Source organism: Halichoeres trimaculatus, unplaced genomic scaffold, assembly GCF_033239565.1.
Source record: "Halichoeres trimaculatus isolate MK-OKI-2021-1 unplaced genomic scaffold, fHalTri1.1 fHalTri1_scaffold_15, whole genome shotgun sequence".
Taxonomy (NCBI): domain Eukaryota; kingdom Metazoa; phylum Chordata; class Actinopteri; order Labriformes; family Labridae; genus Halichoeres; species Halichoeres trimaculatus.
The window spans coordinates 10,372,440-10,394,929 of NW_027437193.1; the positions used below are offsets into that span (position 1 = coordinate 10,372,440).

Below are 22,490 nucleotides of genomic sequence, written 5' to 3' on the forward strand. Positions count from 1 at the left end.
ACTGATAATGTGCCATTTCTCTCCAGTGCTCCCGCTCCCCCTTATTACAACAAATAGCCTTTTTGTAATTTGGCCCTAACGAAACTTCAGTATCTGTGTGTGTGTGAGAGAGAGAGCAAGGTGGAGGGCGGTTGTTGGGCTAACTAATAATTAGGTTTCTGAATGTCTACAAATTTTGTTTCTTTTAGTTGATTGGTTTCTAAATAAAATCCTGCTTGGTCCTGCTAATAACACTCAGGGTTCAGCTATGGTGAGCTCATAAAGGATATTTGTTGATTATAAGTCTGCTGTTGTTTTCTTGGGATTTCAGGTTTATAGTCCCCCGTAGAGCCGTTTGTATTTTTATTTTGCAGTTAAATATTACAAGTTTAGAAGGTCCTGGAAGGTCTTTGAAATTGCTTTTCTTAAAGAGAAAGTTCTGCTTTTTGAAGCAGGGTTGGAAACGACAGGGGATTAGTGGTTGGAGAAGCAGAACAGAAGCTAGGCTAACAGCTGCTGCAGACAGAGTCAGCTCCATGTTGGTTCATTTAGCTTATTTTAAGAAACTGCAACCCAAACACCAATGTTGGTGTAAGTGGACGCTTAAAAACTTTCCTTTGCTCCAAATCACATGTGACAAACTCAAGGCCCACAGGCCAAATGTCTTATATTGCACATAAGCTACGTTTCCCATAATACCTACCAATTATGTTACCTCTAAAGTGATGCTATCTGCAACTAGATCGCAGTGTTTTCACATCAGTGCCATTTTCCAAACTAATGGAATCGAGAAACAAAAAATGATCCCAAAATGTCCAGGAAGAGAAAAGTTGATGCAAATGGAAGTCTGTTTCAAGAAAAGATGGAAAGGACAACTGGAAAAAAACAGTATGTCTTTTGTGTTATGAGGTCATGGTGGATGTCAAAGAGTACAATCTGCATCAGCATTTTGACAACAAACACAGAGCTAAGTGTGCCAAAGCGAGCTTTCAAGAAAAACAACAAATAGTGGCAGTGAAAGCTAGCTTTATTGTGGCTGAATAAATTGCCCGCCGTTCAAAGTCTTTTTCAGAGGGTGCATTTTTGAGGCAGAAGTTGCATTTATTTTACATTACATTCAGTTTCATCTGGCCCTTTGAGGGCATGCATTATGCTGATGTGGCATTCAGTGAAAATGAGTTTGACACCTCTGCTCTAAACTGTACTTAACTTTACTACTCTGCATGCAGCACATACATGTACGTGCTCTTCCACCTGCAGCACAGTGAAGTCTTCTCAGTCTTGTCCTTGCTAACACTGAAGTTTGATGTAGAAAACATGACTGTATAAAACGCAAACGCAGTCTCTGTGATGTCCCTGATACTGTGAATTGAATATGATGCAGGCTTTGAGCCTTGTTTCGTTCAAACAACTATAGGGCGCTTGTCAGTTGTGTGAGTTGAGCCTTGTCTCTGATTGGACAATCAGACGATTCCTAATAACTGATAAACCACTGAGTTAGATAAAAATTCACTCACCATACAATGTGTGCTGTTAGTGAAATCAGTGTTTCATACCAAAGCCACTTTTTGAACCAGGCTGTAAATTTGCTTTCTGATGCAAGTCCATTTTTTTATGGTTGTGTACGTGACTTCCGGTCTTTTTGCAGCCAGCCTCAAGCCGATCCTTGATAAACAATAACTTTTAGCACTTCTGCATAGGCTTAATTTTTTTAACTAGATGTTGCCCCTTGGTTGCAATAAGAAAGCAATGAGATCCAAACATACTTTGAAGATGAACGTCTTTTTGGATTTCCTGGTTTTCTGATTTAACTCCTGAAGAAAACGAAAAATCCTGCACACTGGCCATCTTCCAGGAAAAAAAAGCTTTAATAATGCAATGTTTTGGTCATAGACCTTTGTGATTTTTCATTTTCTTCTGTTAAATTTGGACTCTTTTGTCTTTATCCAATACACCTGCCCGAGGAGTAGATGTGTGAAGGTCTGTGCTGTATCTGATTTAACTCCTAAAAATATTGAAAAAAGTCAGTGAAAAAAAGCTGCGCTCATTTCAAGAAACCTTGGACTGTGAGGGATCAGCTGGTATCATCTGACTCACAAATGTTGTGACCAAGTCCCTCTTAAAAGCAGGTAGTTTCCTTGATTTGCCCAGTTGGCACATAAGCGTCTCTCCTCTCTCTTTGACTCTCTCCTGACACTATCATAAGACATACATCTATGTGCAAAAGTCACTGAGATCAATCTTATACTCTTATTGGATTTTGATTATTTGCTCTAAAGTATGATTGATCGATGATTCCTGCAACCATATCAGTTCATTCTTGTAAGCTTTACCACCTGCATAGCTAAAAATCCAAGATTTAGAAAAATAAATGACTTTTTTCCTCTCTCAGTTTGTTTGAATCATCTGCACTGACTGAGATTGACAGGTGTCAGGTTGATTAGGACTAAAGTGTAAGTAATCCTGTTCAGAGCCAAACTATGATCAAAACAGGATTTAGCTCATGAAACCTCCTCCCTGTCTGCAACAATCATCCTGCTGGCAGCGTCTTCACAACAAATCCTCAGCAGCACAGGATGCATGACACATTAAACTTTTTAATTAGCAGCTCCAGAGGTTAATTTGAAACAAGCAGAGGAGAAAAACAGCTGACCTGACAGTGATAAGAGCAGCACTCAGGAAAACTTAAACTTCATCACATTAGGAAGCGAGGACGCCGACACTGGGAGTGTTTTTCACATTATCAGATCTGTAAACAGCACAGAGCGGCAACACCTCGGCTTTTATGACTCCACACCAAGGAGAGACCTGCTTTACGGAGGAAGCAGAGAAAAGCAGCAGGGTGGTCGTACATCTCGAGCGTCTGTCCGTGTTAGGGAGTTAATGAGCTCTGGGCAAATTTATCTCTCAGCAGTGTGGTGTCAGGTTGAGCCGTCCTCTGAACGAGACGCCGGAGCCTTCATCTGTGTCATGTTAGGCAGCAGCTCTGATAACTGTGACATGACAAATGTGAAACCTGCGCTGTGTTGTTACAATGTGACCCTTTCAGATTTATGATGCACGTGTTTGCATTTTAATTTGCAGTGACTGTGTAAAATTTTCAAGGAGGTTACTTCGATTAAAGAATATTTATGTTTCTTTAAGTCTGCTTTTTTTCTGGGCCAAGTGGCTGTAATGCCCAGATTCCAGTCATATTCTCCTTGTTACCAAAGTAATATATAATCCCTGGCTTTAAAGCTGTATTAAAAATTGGAAGATACACAGGTTTTCTCTCCTGTCCATTTTTGATGGCCTCAGGAGGGTGTAACAATGATTTTTATTGGCTTTTAAAGATTTAATGGTGGAGCTTAAAGTTATAGATCTGTCTTTAAACCCCCTGATGTCATAACAAGGCATCAATAATTGCGCCCTGAATCTGTACCTGTTTTACAAGCTGATCCAAGTTTTAAAAGTTTAATGTGAGCAGAGAGGATAAGTCATTAATTACTTCAGATAATCAACAGCTCCTGTTTGCAACCTCTGATCTTGGTAAAATCCAGCAAATGCCCAAGTCTGCCCTGAAATAATCCACACAATTCACTTCCAACTATTTGTTCTATATCTTTTTGAGCCTTTATGAACCATAGACTGTATAAAACATGGACGGAGTCTTCCCGACCTTACAGGTCTGTTTCTGAAACATAAAAAAATGAAGCACATCGGCTATCATGGCCTTAACGATAGTGGCAAGGGCTCTGCGTACAGCTATAAGGCACTTGTTGGTCACATGACCTGAGCTGTGCCTCTGATTGGGTGAGCTTGTGATCTTAATATCCTCTGGATGGAATGAAAAATTCCTGTACTTCCGGAGCCAGCCTCAAGCAGACACTCGAGAAACAGCAGATTTTAGCACTTCCGCATTGTCTCATGTTCTTAGACGGATGCCGCTTGTTAAAAACATAAACTGAAAAAATGTATTTGTCATCCCTCAAGCAGGTGGCCTGGTTTCAAATCCAACCTTTCCTGTAATTCACTCTCCACTCTCACTCTCGAATGAAGGCACACTGCAAAAACCTGAAATATTATCAAGTGTTTTGTCTTATTTTATGTAGAAATAGTCTCATTTTTCTGTATATGAGCCACATTCACCTGACCAGTCCAGAAAAAAAAGTTATTTCAAGTCATTCAAAAAGGAAAATTTGCTCTGAATTGCTTGTAACAAGTAAAAAAAATCTGCCAATGGACAAAAAAGTTTGCTCAAAACTTTGTTTGAAACTTAAATAATGTCTTAAAACAAGTAACTTTTCTTTTGTTTCATAGGCAGATTTTTTTTCAATTTGTTACAAGGAACTCAGACCTTATTTTTGTCTGTAAATAATAAAATAAAAAAATGTTTTTACTGGACTGGTCAAGTTATTTTCTACTGAAAATAAGATAAAAACACTTAAGATTTCAGTTTTTTCAGTGCATAAAATAAATCAGAAAAAAATAACTTTAAAATTTAAAAAGAAAGAAAAGATAAATAATTGTTATTTATTTGCTCATGCAAATGCCTCAAGCTATGTTTAACAAACTCCATTGATAAAGGATGTGTTGACACTCTGCTCAAGGTCACTGAGACTGTCCATGTTTTTATACAAATAAACACAAATATGAAGTAGTTAAAAAGTGATCCATTTACGTATACAATGTATAGATAACAGTGAGGCCACCTCTATAAAAGTTCATAGCTCCAGCCTCATTTTCAACATTAGCTCTTGATGTAAACCATCCCAGCTCGTTGTAACGCCATCATCCACCTGCCTGTCTCTTTCTCTGTTTTGATTATGAAGTCTATGCTCATAATGGCTCCTAATCATAATTCATAATTGTGTATAATTTGAAAAACTAGCAGTAATGGAGGTTAGACAAAACAAAACAAATGAGGTGTCTTGTTGGTGAATCGTTTGGGAAATGTACCCCTAGTTATCATTCAGACCTGCACCAGCTGCTTTTACAGCACCACAATATGAGAGGAGTTTTACTGTTAATTATTTCCCATTCACAACAAAACTTTGGGAATGAAATCTTTTTAATGAGCTTTGTAGAGCTTTGTGCAGGCTGTAATCTGTGACACTGTGCCAGACGTACGCTTTGTGATTTCATATAAAAGCAGTTCTCAAGATAAAGTGACTTTGACTGCTCGATGGATCACAACAAGGTTTTGTGAACTAAAGTTTGCTCTTCTGCGTTTCTTCTGAGGCTGTGATGAACTAACACAGCAGGTAGATCAGCTGCAGCTTTAAAAACACTCCTGATTCTGCAGGTAGACGGAGCTTGGTTGGAAAAAAAACAAGTCTGCAGCATCAAGTGACATGTAGTGGATAGCACAGCAGAGAGAGCACTTTCTGTTGCACTAAATTAAGCTCGCTGCAGTCACTCAGCAAGTCAGTCATTCCACCTCTGACTCCAGACTGATTTATCTCAATTACTCCAGGATAGATTTCCATTAAAGGGAAGTTAGTTCCAACACAGAAGGAACCCAGAAACCCTTTGAGTGTGACACACTGACTTCTCCTCTCATGCGCTCTGCTTGTTGTTTACTTTTCTGCTCTTTGGGGAAATTTTTCAACAACCATTGGACGGGACCATAACTTTATGCACACACGGCACATCAGTAGATTTTCATTTTCAAAACCATTCTCAACATAATTTCAGGAGTGGCCACAAACGTCCTCTGAATGTTTTTCAACAGAAACGCTAAATCAGCGGTCCCCAAACTATGGCCCGGGGGCCGGATACGGCCCGCCTGCACATTTTGCCCGGCCCCCTGAACAATACCAGAGGGGCATCGTGATTTTTTTTTTTCAGTCTGGCCATGGGATCAAGACCTACACATGCATAGAGCATAACTTTCTATTCCACCCTTCTGCAGTTTGTGCCCTATCTGAAACCCCTCTAACCTTGCAGAGCAGATCGACCTGCCTGATTCAGTTTCTGAACTCCTGCAGGTCCATCTTGCCAGGCTCCAATGACCAACGATTTCACTCGTCTAAATTCTGACCGGCCCAATCAGGGAAGAGAGGCGGGAGCTGTGGGAGCAGACGTGACGTCAGCAGACTTTCGTACTTGTCAGTGTTCCTTTGATTCTTAAGTTAAATTTATAAAAACGGAAGCTGTCGTCTTAACGCCTTTTTCACAGCTGTTTCTCGTGATTCAGTAGTTATTCATCTATTGTTTCTTAGATGCATCGGCTCACATAAGCTGCGTCATACCGTGGCTTGATGTGGATTGGTCCGTGGTGAGTGTGTTAATCAGAACGGTCGTCCAATCACCCGCTGCAGATTTTTTTTAAAGTCCTGCCTCTGAAAACAAATCGGAAGAGCTGCTACCCGACGGACTTGTGAAATATTTCCGTGGTGGATATATGAACTGTTCGTCTGGCGTGTCAGGTTAAAAACCCTCCCTTAAAACAAAAATCCTGTTATACAACCATACTAGTAGTGACATGTATTGTGCTGGTAGGTGTTGTATCACTAAAATTTGTTTTTTTAGCCTGCTTGCTTTCTGGTTTTCACAGTGAAGTTAATGAGAGAGCTGCAAACAGTGGTGTCTACAAGAAAGTTAATATTTCACAGTCTTTTTTTCTGTGAAAAACCTAAAAAGGGTCATTTAGTTATTATTTATTTCACAAATAGTGTTATATATTTCATTATAGTGTTATTATTTATTTTCTGTTTTTTTTTTCTGTCAAGATCCTAGAAAGGGTTATTAATATTTGGTTATGTGTGGCTTTCTGGGAAACAATAAATATTTACGTTTGGACACCTCTGCGACCATCACACTTTTTTTTTACAAACTGAACCTGGCCCCCCATCAGACAAGGGAATAGTTGTTTGGCCCTGACGGGAAAAAGTTTGGGGACCCCTGCTCTAAATAATTTCGACTGGACTGGACTCGGCTAGCAGACACCTGGGGCCTCATTTACAAAAACTTGCATGGATTTACCACTAAAACTTGGCGTACGCTCAAATCTAGAAAGCCACATTCACACAGTGTATGACTGAGCGCATTTCCCTTGTACACCCCAATCAGCGTGGAATTAAGCCCACATGTTGGAGTCCCCAACCCCTTCCCTCCATTTAATTAAATAAATCATACGTAAATGAGCTCTGCACCTGAGATTTTCTTCTCTGCACGATCAGATAATTGGAAAAAAAAATCATAAAAGGCAAATTGGAGGTGCTACTAACTGAAGTGAAGGCATGCAAAAATGTGCTCTTTGGCAGCATAAGTATCAAACACAAGTGGAATGAGTGGGGAAGTGTGTGAGTGCAGATGTGCAGATGTTCTTTTTAGAAAGATTTTGAGCTGGAGCACAAACCGCCAAGTGGTATAAGATGCACTCTTTGAGGTTTGACCTGAAGTGGGAAGCCTGGGTTCTAATCCAGCATGTGGCTTGTCACATCCTGCTCTTGCCTTTATGCCCTTAAAGACATAAAAGTCCAAAAAGTAACAAAAAAAAAAAAAAAAAAAGATATTGAGCTGTAGTTTAACCAGCAAAAACAACAAATCCCTAACCTCAACCTCTGACTCATAATGACGCTGTAAAGACAGGATAGATTTTCCAGGTACACATGTTCAATGTGCATCACAGGGATTAATATTCAGAAAATCACACCATTAAATTTACACACCAAGACATCACCCATCATACACAGTCCAGCTTGTAGTCTGGGTCATCAGTGTTAACTGTTTCCCTGCATCACCTTTAAGTTTCGCCCAAGGATCAACAGCTGTGGAAACGTGTGGACGCCAGATAGGAAGTTAGCGTGAGGCACCACAAATTTCCACGGTCATTTCACTTTTGACAAATCTGAGCTTTGCCATGAAAAAAAAGCATATACCACACTTTTATGCGTGACTTTTTGAGCCACAGAGTGCTGTTCGCTGTCCATGGTGCTGATCCTGGAGCAGCCACAGACTTAGGAACTGTCCAAGGTTATTCCCCAGTAATGAGCAGAAATACTGATAATAGTCCAATTTTTCAGGGTCTCTGTATCTAAACAGCAACATTACTGGCGAGGGCAGTCGGCTTTTCTGGTGATGTTAAGAGACTCTGATGCCGTTTTTCTTAAATTAATGACCATTTGTCATTGAAATTGCAACAAAGCATACCAATAGCTCATGGAAATTAGACTTGTTGATGCTTTTGCAAACATTGATTAGTTCAATAAAGAGGAAAGAAAAATGATCACACACTCTTTTTTTATGAATTCACACGATGTCTGGGGCTCCTTTTGCGTCAGGAGGCCCCTTGAGGGATAAGGGGGCAGCATGTGGGTGTTCACAGTAAGACTCACTTCAGACGTGACTCATCTGGTTTGGACAAAACTGAGTGCAGCATCGTAGTTGGTGTGTGTGTGAATGGGTATGCGTATGCGTGTGTTTGAAGATGATCAAAGTCTACTTTTATTTTTCCACCAATAAAAGGTCATAACTCTCACGCGGCTCGTCTGTGGCTGATGATGAAAGGATTATGCATGTTGTTATTGATTGGCCCATGAGAGTCCAGTATCATTCACAGGGGACAGTGTGTGTGTGTGTGTGTGTGTGTGCGTGTGTGTGTATGCTGTATGCTTTTTGTGGTGAGCTGTTCAACAACATAGTCTGCTGCTTTTCTCAGCCTTTGAACTTCTTTATGTTTCCACTGAACCAAACAACTTTTTGCACTATTCATGCACACTGTAGTAAATGGGTGTTTCAAAATTATAGTACAGCAGACATATGGCTCTACATCTGAAGGCTGCTGTGCTGTGGGTGCATTTATATTTAAATTTCCATTTTTGATCCCGCGCTGAGGCTTTTATGCCGTGCAGCCTACAATAAGAACAGCTGTTAGGATAATTTTAAACCTCAGATCAACTGCATGACAAGCCCACAAGAGCAGAGAGAACAAAGGTCAGAGGAAATGCAGCCTGAAAGCTCTGAAGATGTTTTGAATATAATGCTAATGATATACATTTCTCATGTTAATGCAAATGAACGTCAGAGTTAAAGAGGTGTTTTTGTGTGTTTGCAGGATCCAGTCTGGCTCGTACCTCAGCACTGGCTGGTTCACGCTCATCCTCGCCATGGACATGTGCAAAGAGATCCATATCTACGGCATGATAAATGACACCTACTGCAAGTAAGACACCAAATATAACACCCCAACACACACTGCCACATACACACACTTTCCCTTATATTGAGAGAAAATTGCACACTTTTTGCTCCCACAAAAAAAGTTTGAAAACTAGATTCACATTCACAGCAGCACCATCCAATCGCAGCCTTCCATAACTGCAGACCGCCACTGTTGGAATACATTTCCAGTGCCTCAGTTTGGATTTAATGGCCGAATTTCTATGCTGAAATCCATATTGGGTCCTCTGTGCCATGAATACCATTATGCTTTTCTCTGCATAGAATACCCAGCAGGCTGCAGAGTCTCTGCAGGGCTGCAGCACCCGGCACCTCCCTGCTTTAACACCGGACAATACAGTTGATTGAGTCTGTAATGTCTACAAAGAGGAAACAGGGGTATAATCTTTCCTTTCCTTTAAAATTACTTCAATGATTAAAAAAGCACATCCACACAGATTGAAGATCTGGAGATTGGCACCACAGAATTTTCAACCTACTCCTTAAAGTGAAAGATTCAAAGAAATGTTATTGTTTCTTTGATTTGTAAATCCTCATCCCTTATTTAAACTAGAAAAGCACTCAGATAGCACAGACCTCTGCAAAGTATAATGTGATTGATTGTGTTAGTTGCGGGTTTGTATGATAATTAGTTACCTGACAGTGTTAAAAAATTATGATGACCCTGTACATATTTCACATTCTGGATCTTAGTATTCAGAATATTGCCAGGATCTGGATCGTACTTTTACATCTGTCAGAAATTATGGTGACCTTGTCTTGTTTTGTTTTGCAAAGCAATTCGACCATTTATCGTGTAGTTATATACACATATGGTAAAAACAGCCCTATCTCACACAAAAATCCTGGATTCAGAAGGTGATCTGGATCACCTCCAAAATGTAATCACTTCTTCCTTATCCCATTTTCAACACTTGCTGAAAATTTCATCAAGATCCATTTATTACTTTTTGAGTTATGTTGTTCACAGACAAACAAACAGACAGACAAACTCTTCCAAAAACATAACCTCCTTGGCGAAGGTAATAAAAATATTTGTGAAAGGAGAAATTTTGACAGGGGTGCAGATGACACATGTTTGTTTTGGACTATTATTGAGCTCAGGACTTGGACCCTAAAATTAGGAAGATAAGTTGCACCTATGATATGCAGGATACTTTCAAACTAGTGAATATGAGGTGTGGTTCACATCAGCTGGTCACCTGTTGCTCACTGTTTTCTTTGACTCTTAATTATGAACTAATGAGGGATAAAAGCTGATCAGTTGAGTTGCTGGATGTGTCCACCTCAGTATGTATCCAGCAAAAAAATGTTAATAAAACATAAAAAAAACACTATTTTTGCATTTTATAGTGGTATATTGCACCAGAGTATGGGATTGACGCAACAAGGTAGGTCATAAAAATGAATCTTTACTGATTTTTATAAAACTTCAATTTAAAACAGCAAATTTCCATCGTGGATGCATTAAAACGTGATGAGCAAGAGCTTGAAGATCTCAAAATATTAAGGAGTTTGTTTGGGAAAACACTTTTTCTCAATGAATTACAACAATGGATGAACACAAGTGGATAAGATGCATGTGTTATGAATGAATGAAAATGCTTGTCTTGAAAATGTGACAAGAAAACAAACAAAGGTAATGAATGGATGAACAGAAAGTCAAAGCATGGAAAACTCTGCAATTTTGCAAACAATCCAAAAAGAAAACACAAAAACTGTTAAATTACAGATTAAACTACTTCTTACATTCTTACTTTTATTGGTAGCCATTAGGATGATTTTTGACAGCTTTTCTAAATCGTTCATGCATCTGAATCGGCATTATACCACTGTAAATAGAGGAGCAAAAAGACGCTGTATGGTATTTTATGGCAGCAGATGAGAGTGTACTCATTCCATAAGTACAGTGAGTTTAAACATATCAAAGGTGACTCGGCACTAATCTGAAACCAGCCCGTCATGAATCAGCAGAAGCTGCTGTTATGCACAATTTGTCTGAGGTATCTGCTGAAGCTCGACTGATGGATGTCCAGAGACGAAGATGTGTGCAGAAAAAAAAAAGTTGTAAGCTCAGTGAAGCCAAAGGTGTTGGTGTCAGTTTCAACCATTGAGAAAAAACTTAATTTCTTTATGGAAAAAAGGGAAACTTTGTGTCAGTTATTCCAGAGTCTCCAAACCTTCAATATCATCATGACTGCAAATCAAAAGTTCTCTTGAAGTGTCTTCTTTGGTAGATGAATTTAAAATATTTGTATGTATCTTCAGGGTTTAATCTTGTTTGTTTGCGGGGACTCTTAAAATAGTCTGGCGTGTGGTTTTATGGGTAAAGTCCCTATCTTTGACAAACACAAACTTATCACCCTCCCTGCCTGTTTTTATTTTTGTGCACTTATTCCAGTAAAGTTTTATGCGTTTTATAGCGGCCTGTCGTCTTCTCTCTGACTGCTGGGTGAGTGATTACTGTCTGGCAGCGCGGCCATATGAGGGATGACAAACAAGACGCGTGTTACTCCAGGCGTGTCTGCTCGCTCTCCAGTCATGTCAGCCTTGATGGGCTCGCCTCCTTTCTCCTCCGTCTCCCCCTCAGCTCAACCTGAGCTCTGTCTCTATCCCATGAATCAAACACTTTTTACTTAATGCGGGTTGAAAATCCTGCCTTTTATCCTCTGTGTGTTCCCTGTGCACAGCAGGAGAGGAAATATAAACACGGCGAAGAGAAGTGATAATTCAACCAGCGCTGAGGATTTTATGATTCAGCGAGGCGGATAAGGGGCGGTGTGCTCCCACTCTCTGTCTCTCTCTTATATTTTTTACCTCACAGGAGGATATTGGGTTTCACCGACTTTCTGAATGGACTTTTTAGTGTCACACAAAGTGATATTGACATCCAACCACTCCAGTTTGACAGGAAGAGAAAAGGAGTGGTGTTTTGTGTGTCAGTGTTAAAGTTTTTGGTTTAAATTGACCTCAGCTGTGGTTCATGTAATGAAGCATCAACAGGTGCTGCAGAGACGGTGAAACTGAATTTATGAGTTAACTCTGCTGTGAGCGGAGAGAGGCAGGGCTGGATGTGTTATTGTCAGCTGGCAGACAGCCACAGCTGCTGTGTCTCTGTGGACACACTATCTGACTCTTATAACTGTTTCTTTTCTGTCTGTGACCATCCAGCTAATGTCCGTGTTACACAAGTCAGCAGCTCATAAAGCTGTGATTTGATGATAGATACAAGCTACAGAGAGGATGAAGACTCTGTTTCACATTGGTTTGTTATCGTTTGCTGGTTTTCAGAACAGTTCTAACTGTGACTTAACTCTGTAGATCACGTTTGACATAACCTTTGAGTGAGTTTGAAACTTTTTCTGAGTCTCAGTTTTAAAGCCTATAACAATAACAGATAACATAAGCTGCTCCTGATTTTTCTTTTTAGTTATACTAATATATTTTTTCACACCTGTGGATAAGACAATCTTCCATTAAGTTGGCAAAACATGTAAATTCATTCCAAAACAAAGAACAGCTCTGACTCTTCATTTGTTTTATTGTGTTGTAAACCTGAGGATTGCTGTGAATGCTTTAACATCTCTTTAATGTTTAAGTCAAACTGAGCGCACTCAGAGGATTAACACCAGAGGTCCATGTCTGCAGTTTAACTTACTGTACATCTCTGAGAGTGTGGATCAGACTGTGAATGAGAGGAGAGATCTCTTCATTCAAGACAAGGCAGGTCTGGATATGTCTGCAAAGCAGCAGGGAGCTGGTTACTGTTCCAGATATGTCAATATCTGGTGAAATACTCTGTCTTCTACTATAAGTCTTTATTTAAATGGTTTTAAATGTTATTTTAAGATGCTTTCCATAAACATAAACAGAGATCCAAATTCAAGACAAGACAAGGAGTCTGATCCCATCTCAGCCCACTGTGGGTAAAGACTTTTGCAGCATTTAACAAGTTACTGTGGCAAGAAGAAACTTCTGGTACCAAGCAGGAACCGTAACCTCTGAAACTCATGGTAGACAGACGTGAAACTCAACTGTGTTTGTGTGTTTACAATAAAAAAAAGTAAAGTACCCAAATTGATCTACTTTTCTGGTTCCCGTATCAACAACGGACCTAGTGTTGCAATTTTAAAGAATTATTTATTTAATCACAAAAATTCAAACATGTATTGAGCAAAAGACCAACATTTAACCTAACTTTGAACAAAAACAAAAACAGCGAACACAGAAAAAATGTTAATAAACTGCTCCTCAAACTGAAGACTCACTAAGTGACTGATAAACAAAGTTTTTAACACAGTCTAACAAAGTTTGGAAGCTGAGAGGATAAGCGTTCTGACGCTGTCAGTGAACAATGCTCGCCACCATTACTGCAGAACCTGGCCTGCGTTGAAGAGGTGCGGCCCCAGGCTATAGCCGGGGCTATAACAGTCAGGGTTAAAGAGAGGGATGCAGAATAAAAGAGAGGAAGATAAACTCAGCTCAAAAATAGGTGTAATAGTTTCCACAGGCAAAGGTAGCTCAGCTTTGGGTTGTCACTGGTGAAACTTTCTGCACAAAGAAGCACTTTCCCAATCCCTGGGACTACTTCTCTTTGGAAAGCAATGATAGTGGAACAGCATCTTGCAACTTTGTAAAGTGACTGTTCCTCAAGGAGGTACCAACACGGCTCACTTTGATACAACAAATATGATTCGTCATTTACAACGGAATCACCCAACAGAGTACAGGATTTATCAAAGATATCAGTATTGGATCTGTATCGACTCAGTATCAGCAAAAGATATCAGGAAAAAATTGAATCGGATCAGAAGTAAAAAAATCTGTATCGGGACATCCCTAATAGCACTAGGTGCTAATGCTAACTACAGCTACTTCTTAGTTGCCCCGACCTATTTTTTCAGGGGTTTAAAAATAGTCATCAATTCAAAAATAAAGTTGATGTCTTGCAAAATGTTGCTTGCACCATATTCAATATGAGCAACACTTTACCGTGTCAACATTTGAGATATAATCATCAAACATTTTTAGCCCAACTTTAAGATTTGCAAACTACCAAATTCTGTTTTTAACATTTCAGACATAGTAACTTCCTGACCTTGATGTGTTTGGGTTTGGGTTTGTAATTATTAGCTTGATATTGAATGTGCACTCCTACTTTTGAGAAAATTTATTGACCTTCACTTGCAGCTGAAGCAGCTGTTGTTTATTAGAGTCAAGAATTCCTGCTTGTTTTAGAAATCATCAGTTTAATCTCTGAATGTTTTCTGAAGCATCAAAACCAAGGACACCTTTGTTTTCAAATATTTCTAAAAGTCATCAATCAAGCCGAATCATTAAACTATAATTCTTTTGTTCTTCATGAAAAAATGTTCTTGCACCTTAAAGCTTATGAAACAACCAACATAGTTAAAGATAAAGACATTACTATCTTTAACTGTTGTTTCTGACTGGGTTATCACAGATTGACTTCAGATTAGGTAAAAAAAAAAAAGATAAAAAGATTAAAGTATTTCCTCTTTTTTAAGTTTTGCTACCATTTTAATAACAATTTCAGATTTTAACTTTGTTGCTTTATTTCATTCTTTGTTTTTTAAAACAACAGACACTGTTTGGTAATGAGACTCGTGTGAGTCATTAATATGACAATCTGGCTGCAGCCAGACTCCTCTGCGTTTAACCTTCATTGTGACGAAGTGACGAAGTGCTCTGATTAAATCACAGCTGATCTGATTGGATCTGATCGATTGACTAATAACAAGCAGAGCTCCATCGGGACGTTGCTGTCATATCTCATCTCATTATGAATTTACTCTGGTGGTGACAGTTCAATCAACACGCACTTATTAAAGCCATGCCTTTCTGTTTGATGCAGAAATATTACTCACCAGCCACGGCAGGGTGTCAAGGTTAGGGGAGTTGGCACAAATGATGTCCAGCTGAAAAAAAACATGTTTTCTTTTTGAACCAAACTTGACTCTAATGTCTTTTAATTTCCTGTTTCCTGTAGGACGGAGGGTTACAAAAAAGTTCCCTATCACTACTACGAGGTTGGCAGCCGGGACGAGTGTGCAGAGTATCTGCTCCATGAGAGCGCCCCCTACGGAGGGCACCGCTTCATCACAGAGAAGTCTGTGTTCGCCAAGTGGACCAAAAACCACGCCATCAAGTTCTTCAACCCGCCATGGCAGCTGTCGTGACCCTGGCTGAACCAGCGCAGGAAAACAACACAAGCATCATCATTGTTTTCATCGTTATTATCTGGAAACACAATGAATCTTCACACTGACAGAAACGTTCCCTAACGTGTGTGAAATCTTAGCACAAATTACACTCCATATCTTTAATGAAGGCTGCCTGAGCCTCGTTCGTAAAGTCCTGGAGGGCTTTCATGTGGGAGGTGTTTTCATTTGGACAATGGCCGCTCATCAGACAGAAAAAAAAAAAAAACATCTTCGGCTTCTTAAGACTTTTTCCTCCTGAATTTGAGAGCTGGAGAGAGAGCGCACAGCACGCCACTCTCCATTGACGAATCGATCCATCCGCTGCTCTGTGAGTTTAGCAAAGAGGTGACTGGAAGACTAACTTTTACAAAAAAATAAAAAAGGGAGAAAACAGCATGAAGGAGAAAACAACCATCCGTCAACTCGCAGTGACCTCAGTGGTTCACATGTCTGCGGGCGCTGGATTTACATTTTTTCTAAGACTGTAGCAGGAGAGGAGCTCGGCAGCTGCAGAGACGAGCCCCGTTGCCATGGACGTCCAACGAGCTCGCCTACAACTGTTTCCTCTGCGTGTCTGTCTGTTTCTGTCAGCCTGTAATTAATCTATTACAAGTACGGTCCAGGCTTTGGTCTCTGGCTGAGGGAGGGCTGCAGGAAGGTTTCAATTAACGCTGCTTTAGAGAGGAAGCACCAACAAACACGTTTGAAAAAGAAAACACACAAAAAAAAAACAGCCCAACATGCAGAGGTGAATGAGACACTTTTCATCATCACGCTTGGTTCTTTTGACGTGTGTTAACAAACACACGACTTTAAAGATGTCAGCCTCTCTCTCCTACGATGCTGTGAAAACGAGTTTCTGAAGAGACGTGTTTTGGTGTTGGCTTGATGTCTGGATGAGTTGCTAATTTATTCTGCAGACTCTCTAATGCTCTCTAACAGTGTGTGAGAGTGTGTGTGTGTGTGTGTGTGTGTGCCATCAACAATGTGAGCATCACAGCACATGAAGCAATGTGCAATTAGAAACTCCATCCTCACGGAAGGAGTTAAATCATTTGTGACCCTGCAGAGGGAGAGATTTATGTGTGCAGTGAAACCATTTGAAGTTAATTGTATTCTATTATCATTTTGTGCCTGCAATATTCTCCGCAGTTCATTGTGGAGAGACAGAGGGGGATGCTCTGCGTCTTTCCTCTCCTTCATACTCTCCTGCAGCTTCGTGCCTCTTTGTGTACAGTATCACTGTGTGAACGCAGCCGCTTGTTCATCTTTGGACGCAGCAGCACTTCTCCTGACTCGGACCGTGCAGCCGAATGCATCCAGGATGATGAGGAAGAATCAGAGAAGTGCTGAGGTGTGTGTGTGACTGTGGAGGGTTGAGACACTCTGGCTGTTACTGTGACCCCCCTCACCCTGAGGCTGTGATTAGTGTCCCGGTCAGATCTAAGGTCCAGAGGAGAGGACCAGGAGGATTCAAAGACTTCTTATTCCAGGGACCTGCTGTACTCGGCCTCTGACGACTGTAATGTACTGCAACCAAGCTTCACAATTTCACTCCGACTGTGGAGCACCGCTCACTGTCACACACAGACACTCCATTACGAGCTATTCCCCTCTCTAAGTATCCCTTTGGTGGTGTTCAGGGCTCCAGGCAGGCAGGTTGAAGAGCCAGGATATCTTTGTAGGGACGGGGTGCCACCAAGGGCTGGATAAATGCAATCTTGGTGAAGACAACTTGGTGAGCCAATTTCAAGCATTTTTCCCTGGAAATACTGGAACCCAGCGTTCTGTCTGCTCCCTGCAAATCTGTGTCAGGCTCTCATGACTCTTACTGATAGAGAGAAGACAGCAGACAGGAAGCTGGGGGAGAGTGAGGAAGAACAAAGAGGTTAGGACTGAAGCCTCTGGGGTGCTGAGCCAAACTGTTGACCCGCCTGTGTCCAAGCCTATCAAGAGATTTCAGATGTTGATCAAGTCATTCTTTGTCTCCAAAAATGAAACTCTCTCCACGTCTCACTTTGAAGGAACTCGAGAAGCGTTTGAAGGAACTTTTCCTCCATTTAAACCAGAGGAACCAGGATCTGGATCCCCTCCTCTGTGTGTAGCACTTTCACACCCAGGAACTTTGAAGCTGGAATTCATTTTTACTGTAAGAGTTCCTGATTGGTTGACCACACGCTGATTACACTTGTAGGCATTTATTCATGTATGAAGCTAACACTCACTCTGAACAGCTTGTTTAAATGCAGCATTCCCCTGCAACAGGTCAACAAAAGCTAAATACACAAAGAAAATTGATTCTCTAAATCAAAAGAAAAAAATCTCAATTGAGTTTTTTCTCTGAATATTTCTGTGTCTACACAGCAACAGAGAAATGTTTGAAAACACCAGAATCACCATGCTAAGTAGGGAGAATTTATATACAGTCTGTCATGTCAAAACCACAGGTGAACACAGATGACGAACATCAAGCGTCTTCTTGAGCAGCCTGTTGGTGACCTTATACCGCAAAGCATATCATATTTTATAGATATCCCTCGAGGTTTATCATTCCATTAAGGGTGGCTGAAGTCGTGTTTTGGCCCTTATAAAAAAATTAAAATATCTGCTCTCATTAAATCATCCACGCACTTTTTTCAACACTGCAAAAAATTGAAATCTTATGAAGTGTTTTGTTTTGTTGTAAGTAAATATTGTTTTATTACACTTAATACGAGTCACGTTCATCCGACCAGTTTAGAAAAATGTCTTGTTTCAAGTTATTTGTAAACAAAAATGAGGCCTAAATTGCTTGTAACAAGTAAAAAAAATTTGCCAACGTAATAGGAGAAATGTCACTTGTATTAAGGTATTATTCTAGTTTCAAGAAACTTTTCGAAAACATTTTTTTCATTCCATTGGCAGTTTTGGTTTTTTATTTTTTATTTTTTTACTTGTTACAAGCAATGTAGACCTTGTCTTTTTGTATGTAAATAACTTGAAACGAGACACTTTTCTGAACTGGTCAGGTGAATGTGACATTACGTATACAAAGAGATTTAGTAAGACTTTACTTTAGAGGTCCGCAAATTTCATCACACTTGGGTAATAATGAGACAAAGTTTTTTGCTTATTTCTTTGAAATTAGCACACAACTTCTTTAAAATAATGTCCAAATGTATTGTCCCAAGTCACAATTGGTAGGTTACTGTTTTTTTCCAGTTGCTTTTAAATTTACTCCAAATTGCAAGGTAAGAACGTGCAATTAGCAATTTTTATTTGAAATTAAATCACAACCCACTACAAAATGTTTTTAGAAGTACCCTAACATTTCTGCTGTGCCTGATTATGATAGACACTGTGAGTACAGGCGCACTTGAAAACAGAATCTGCCCAGAAGTCATGAGCTTATTTTTGCCAAATCCTCATGAAATTTCAGGGGTCATTTCAAAGAAATAAAAAAAAAGCTTTGCCTAATTATTGCCTAAGAGCGATGAAATTTGTGGACCTCTAAAGTAAAGTGTTACCAGATATTTTTAATGAAAGTAAGACAAAAACACTTGATAAGATCTCTGTTTTTTGCAGTGCAAGAAAATCATAGCTAATTTCAAAAAGTTGTATTAAGAATAGCATTAAAGTTGTAACTCATTTTTTAAACAGGTATTTTCTGTATTGAAAGAATACATATTTACTTTAACTTAACAAAAAAAGTTGCCAAAACTGCCCAGTTTAGCATAAATGATACAAAAAATATATCCCAAAAAATGATTAAGCAGTATTATTTGAGGATTTTCACCTCATTTCCAGAAAATTAGAATTTTCTATTTTTTGATGGGTCAGACTTCACAGGCTTAACATGTAAAGCTGTATGAAGCTAGAGATAACAACAAGACTGTCTTTTACCAGTTAATTTAAACTTAACTAGCAGACCTTAACAAACCAGTAGCCCATCATCTGGGCTCACAAATACATCAGTGTTTGCCAAATTTGTAGCTTTCTCCAAGATTTATTTTAAAAGTTAAAGACATCAGTTTTTAGTGACCCTCAAGTTTTTTAAAATGCGAACATATGCCCACAACTACATTTTTAGAGTTACTATACCATACTGCAAAGGGCAGTTGTTGATCTATTATGAATGCATTGTGTTTGAAAATCTAACCTATAAACATGTAAAACCATTATCTTCAGGTGCAGTGAGCACAAACAGAAAGAGAACGTTCAGAAACCAATTCCTCTTTTTCAAGTGCAGAGGAATCGGTTTCTTGATTTAAAAAAAAAAAATCCTTTGCAAGGGTTGTTCATAAACTCTTTTATGTCAAAAAAATCTCCAAAAGTTAGTTTTTGATCACAATGGATGCAATCGACTGATCCATCTCCATCACAACAGAGTGAACTCCTCAGTGAAGACTGAGAGCAGATGAAACATTGTATATTCTCATGTTTCACCCAGTTGTTAATTTTGCCCTCCAAATAACCAAACACCTGCACCCATGTCAGCTGGATGTTCAGAAACATCTTCATCTTCTCCAGAACAGAAGTCTGCTCTCTCTCAGTTTTTCAGACACATCTCAGACACCTCCAGCACCTACAAAGAGTGTCCTACAGCTCACACTCATTGTAAGTCAACCTGTCTGACAAGAGTGTCATCAAAATGTAAAACCGCCCTGTTTTAAATTTTAAATTCCTCTCCGTGTAGCTCGGCGGAGAGGAGACGCCCCTTAACACAGGCAGGGTCACGGTTCCTCTGGGACGACCCACGCTGTAGACGTTTGCTTTAATTCAGCTCTGCGAGCGGCGGAGGATCAAAGCCAGGCGATAAATATAAAGCTGGAAGTTTTATTTTTCCCAAGCAGAAAGCCTGAAGATACAATCTGCTCTGGGGGATGAGTGAGAAATGATGCTGGTTTTTCTGTTCCAGTGGGAGAGCAGTCCTCGGATAGTGAGGCGTGAATTCATACAGTATGCCGCGCATGCTACATGATTAACACACACATTTTCTAAGTTTACACTCAGCCTGTGATTGTGCTGTCATCTGGCAGCTCTCCACCAATCAGATTTACCTCTGCTCTACGTACCGTAAACGCACGCACACACACGAGCTGTAAAGAGTTCACACAAACATAAGAGATTACTTTTTTTAATGCCATGACTTTTTGTTGTCTCGTGTACTCACAGGTGAAGAAGCACTTGTTCCTTTTCTACATCTTCCCTCCTCCTTTTGATGACTTTCTCCCTTTAATGTGTTTTTTGCTGTGTTGTTGATTCAGTGGTTTGTGTGCAGCACCTCTTTGCTGCCGGTTGCCAACTTTTTTTTGCTGCTTCTGGATTGTTTTCTGGTCAAAAACACTCCTTTGCTCTCTGAAAGAACACGCTGAAACATTAATATACAGTACGTAATCAAGACTACGCCCTCACATAGGCACCCATGAATCATCTATGGCTCACAGGAGCAGGAGTAGACGCATTCACGGTGAATAAGTAACAGCCTGAATAAAAGTGTGAGCAGAGGGAGGCATATCATCACATACTTTCATTTTCAGGGATAAGTCATTTTTATTTCAAGGAGATTTTTTAAAATTAATGTGGGACTGTTCACCTTCTTACCAGGGGAAGTTGGATGGTACCATTCTTATATCTGTAAAGCTACAACTGAGAGTCACTTAGCTTAGCTTAGCTTAGCTTGGCACAAAGGCTGGGAAAACGAATAAACAACCAGCTTGGATTAAATGAAAGATAAGAAAAACACAAACAGACCATTCACGAGCTCAGAATCGTGCTATACTCGTGAAAATTAAAGTCATGACTGCATCAGTTAGCTTTGGTTTTGGTCTGTTTGAGCTTTTTAGAGACAAACAGCTCTGATAGAAAAAAAGACGACAAAACAGAAGTAGCTGTGGATCAAACTGTGAGTTTAACTAGTTGTACAATGTAAGATTTAAAACCAAACTGAAGGTCACATTTTTGAAAACAGAGCTGATTTAAAAACATGATGCAGACCAGAAAAGTTGAATGTGTTCTTTACATTAAAATCATCTCATGATCTTTATCTCCTTTTTTCCTCCCTCCTGTCACGAGTGGAGATTATTCCTCTTTCTGTCTTGAGTGAAGAGTTTAGTTTGGATCGTCTCACTCCACATCTTCAGTTCACTATGTAGCATTCTGACTGACTGACTCCCTCCTGACTGTTGTACTTGTTGCCATTTCCTCCAATGCCTCAAGTGCTTTCTTACATTGAGAATTGAGCTTTTACTTTGTCGTCTCCCTGTGTGCATGTCTTATGATTATTTCTGTGTTGTGAAGCACTTTCCTTTTTCACCATCAGGTCAAGTGTCCTTGTGAAACGTGTAACTTTGGGCGTCGTGTTGAGTTACATAGAATGTAAAATAACACTAAGGTTGTTATAATGAAAGTTTTTTGCTAACACAGCTAACACTCATTTCTATTGGTGGAAAAATAACATCCAAATGCTGCATGGATTGTTGCAGGTGACTGAACTGTTGAGTTTTGTTTCAAAGTAGTAAATCTGTGTATTACTCTGTCATTGATGTCTACATATTGGCTCTGATTAGATATATTGTGAATGTTTTTATTTTTACCGACGTGGATTCTGTCCTCTGTGTTTTTTTTGTTCTCTGTGGGGAATAAAGGAATTCCTAAATCTCTGTCAGTGTTTTAATTTATTTTTCATCACACAAGAGTAAAACAAAAGATTTAAAAGTGTCTTCATGTCTTATGAATGGAGGCTGAGCTGTCGCCCGAAACCTAACGTCTCTGAGGTTTGTAGCAGCAATGTGCTGCGTTCAGGCTCTTCTCTCCACTCTCTCTAAGCCGAAGTTATTGAGTTTTTTTTCCAGCCTCTGCATAAATGAACACCAGTTTGAAATAATAATGATCACAATCATGCTTTTTAAGCAGGAGTAATGAATAAAGTATTGAGATGGAAAATTAAAGGCCCTTTCTGGCAGTTTGGTGGTGCATTTCAAAAATGTAGGAAATGCACAAAGGACTCGCTGACTGAGAGATCCAGATTTTCAAAAAGGTATTGAGGGTCAAAGCTTTTAAAAAAAAAGCTGATTTCTTGTTTGTGACAAAAGAAAACCCTTAACTCGGTGACAGCAGTAATTAACTTCTTCATTCACTGGC

The 22,490-nt window shown here is 39.6% G+C and overlaps 1 protein-coding gene across 1 annotated transcript in view; it reads left to right on the forward strand.

Moving 5' to 3' along the window:
• The window catches only part of st6galnac3 (ST6 (alpha-N-acetyl-neuraminyl-2,3-beta-galactosyl-1,3)-N-acetylgalactosaminide alpha-2,6-sialyltransferase 3), a 102,927-nt gene extending 80,949 nt beyond the window's left edge, over nt 1-21,978 (forward strand). Inside the window, exons 4-5 of the mRNA XM_074688731.1 lie at nt 9,020-9,127; nt 15,155-21,978. Of these exons, the coding sequence (XP_074544832.1) occupies nt 9,020-9,127; nt 15,155-15,344 (298 nt within the window). The 3' untranslated portion in view covers nt 15,345-21,978. The remainder of the gene's footprint in view (nt 1-9,019; nt 9,128-15,154) is intronic.
• The last annotated feature ends 512 nt before the right edge of the window (nt 21,979-22,490 follow it).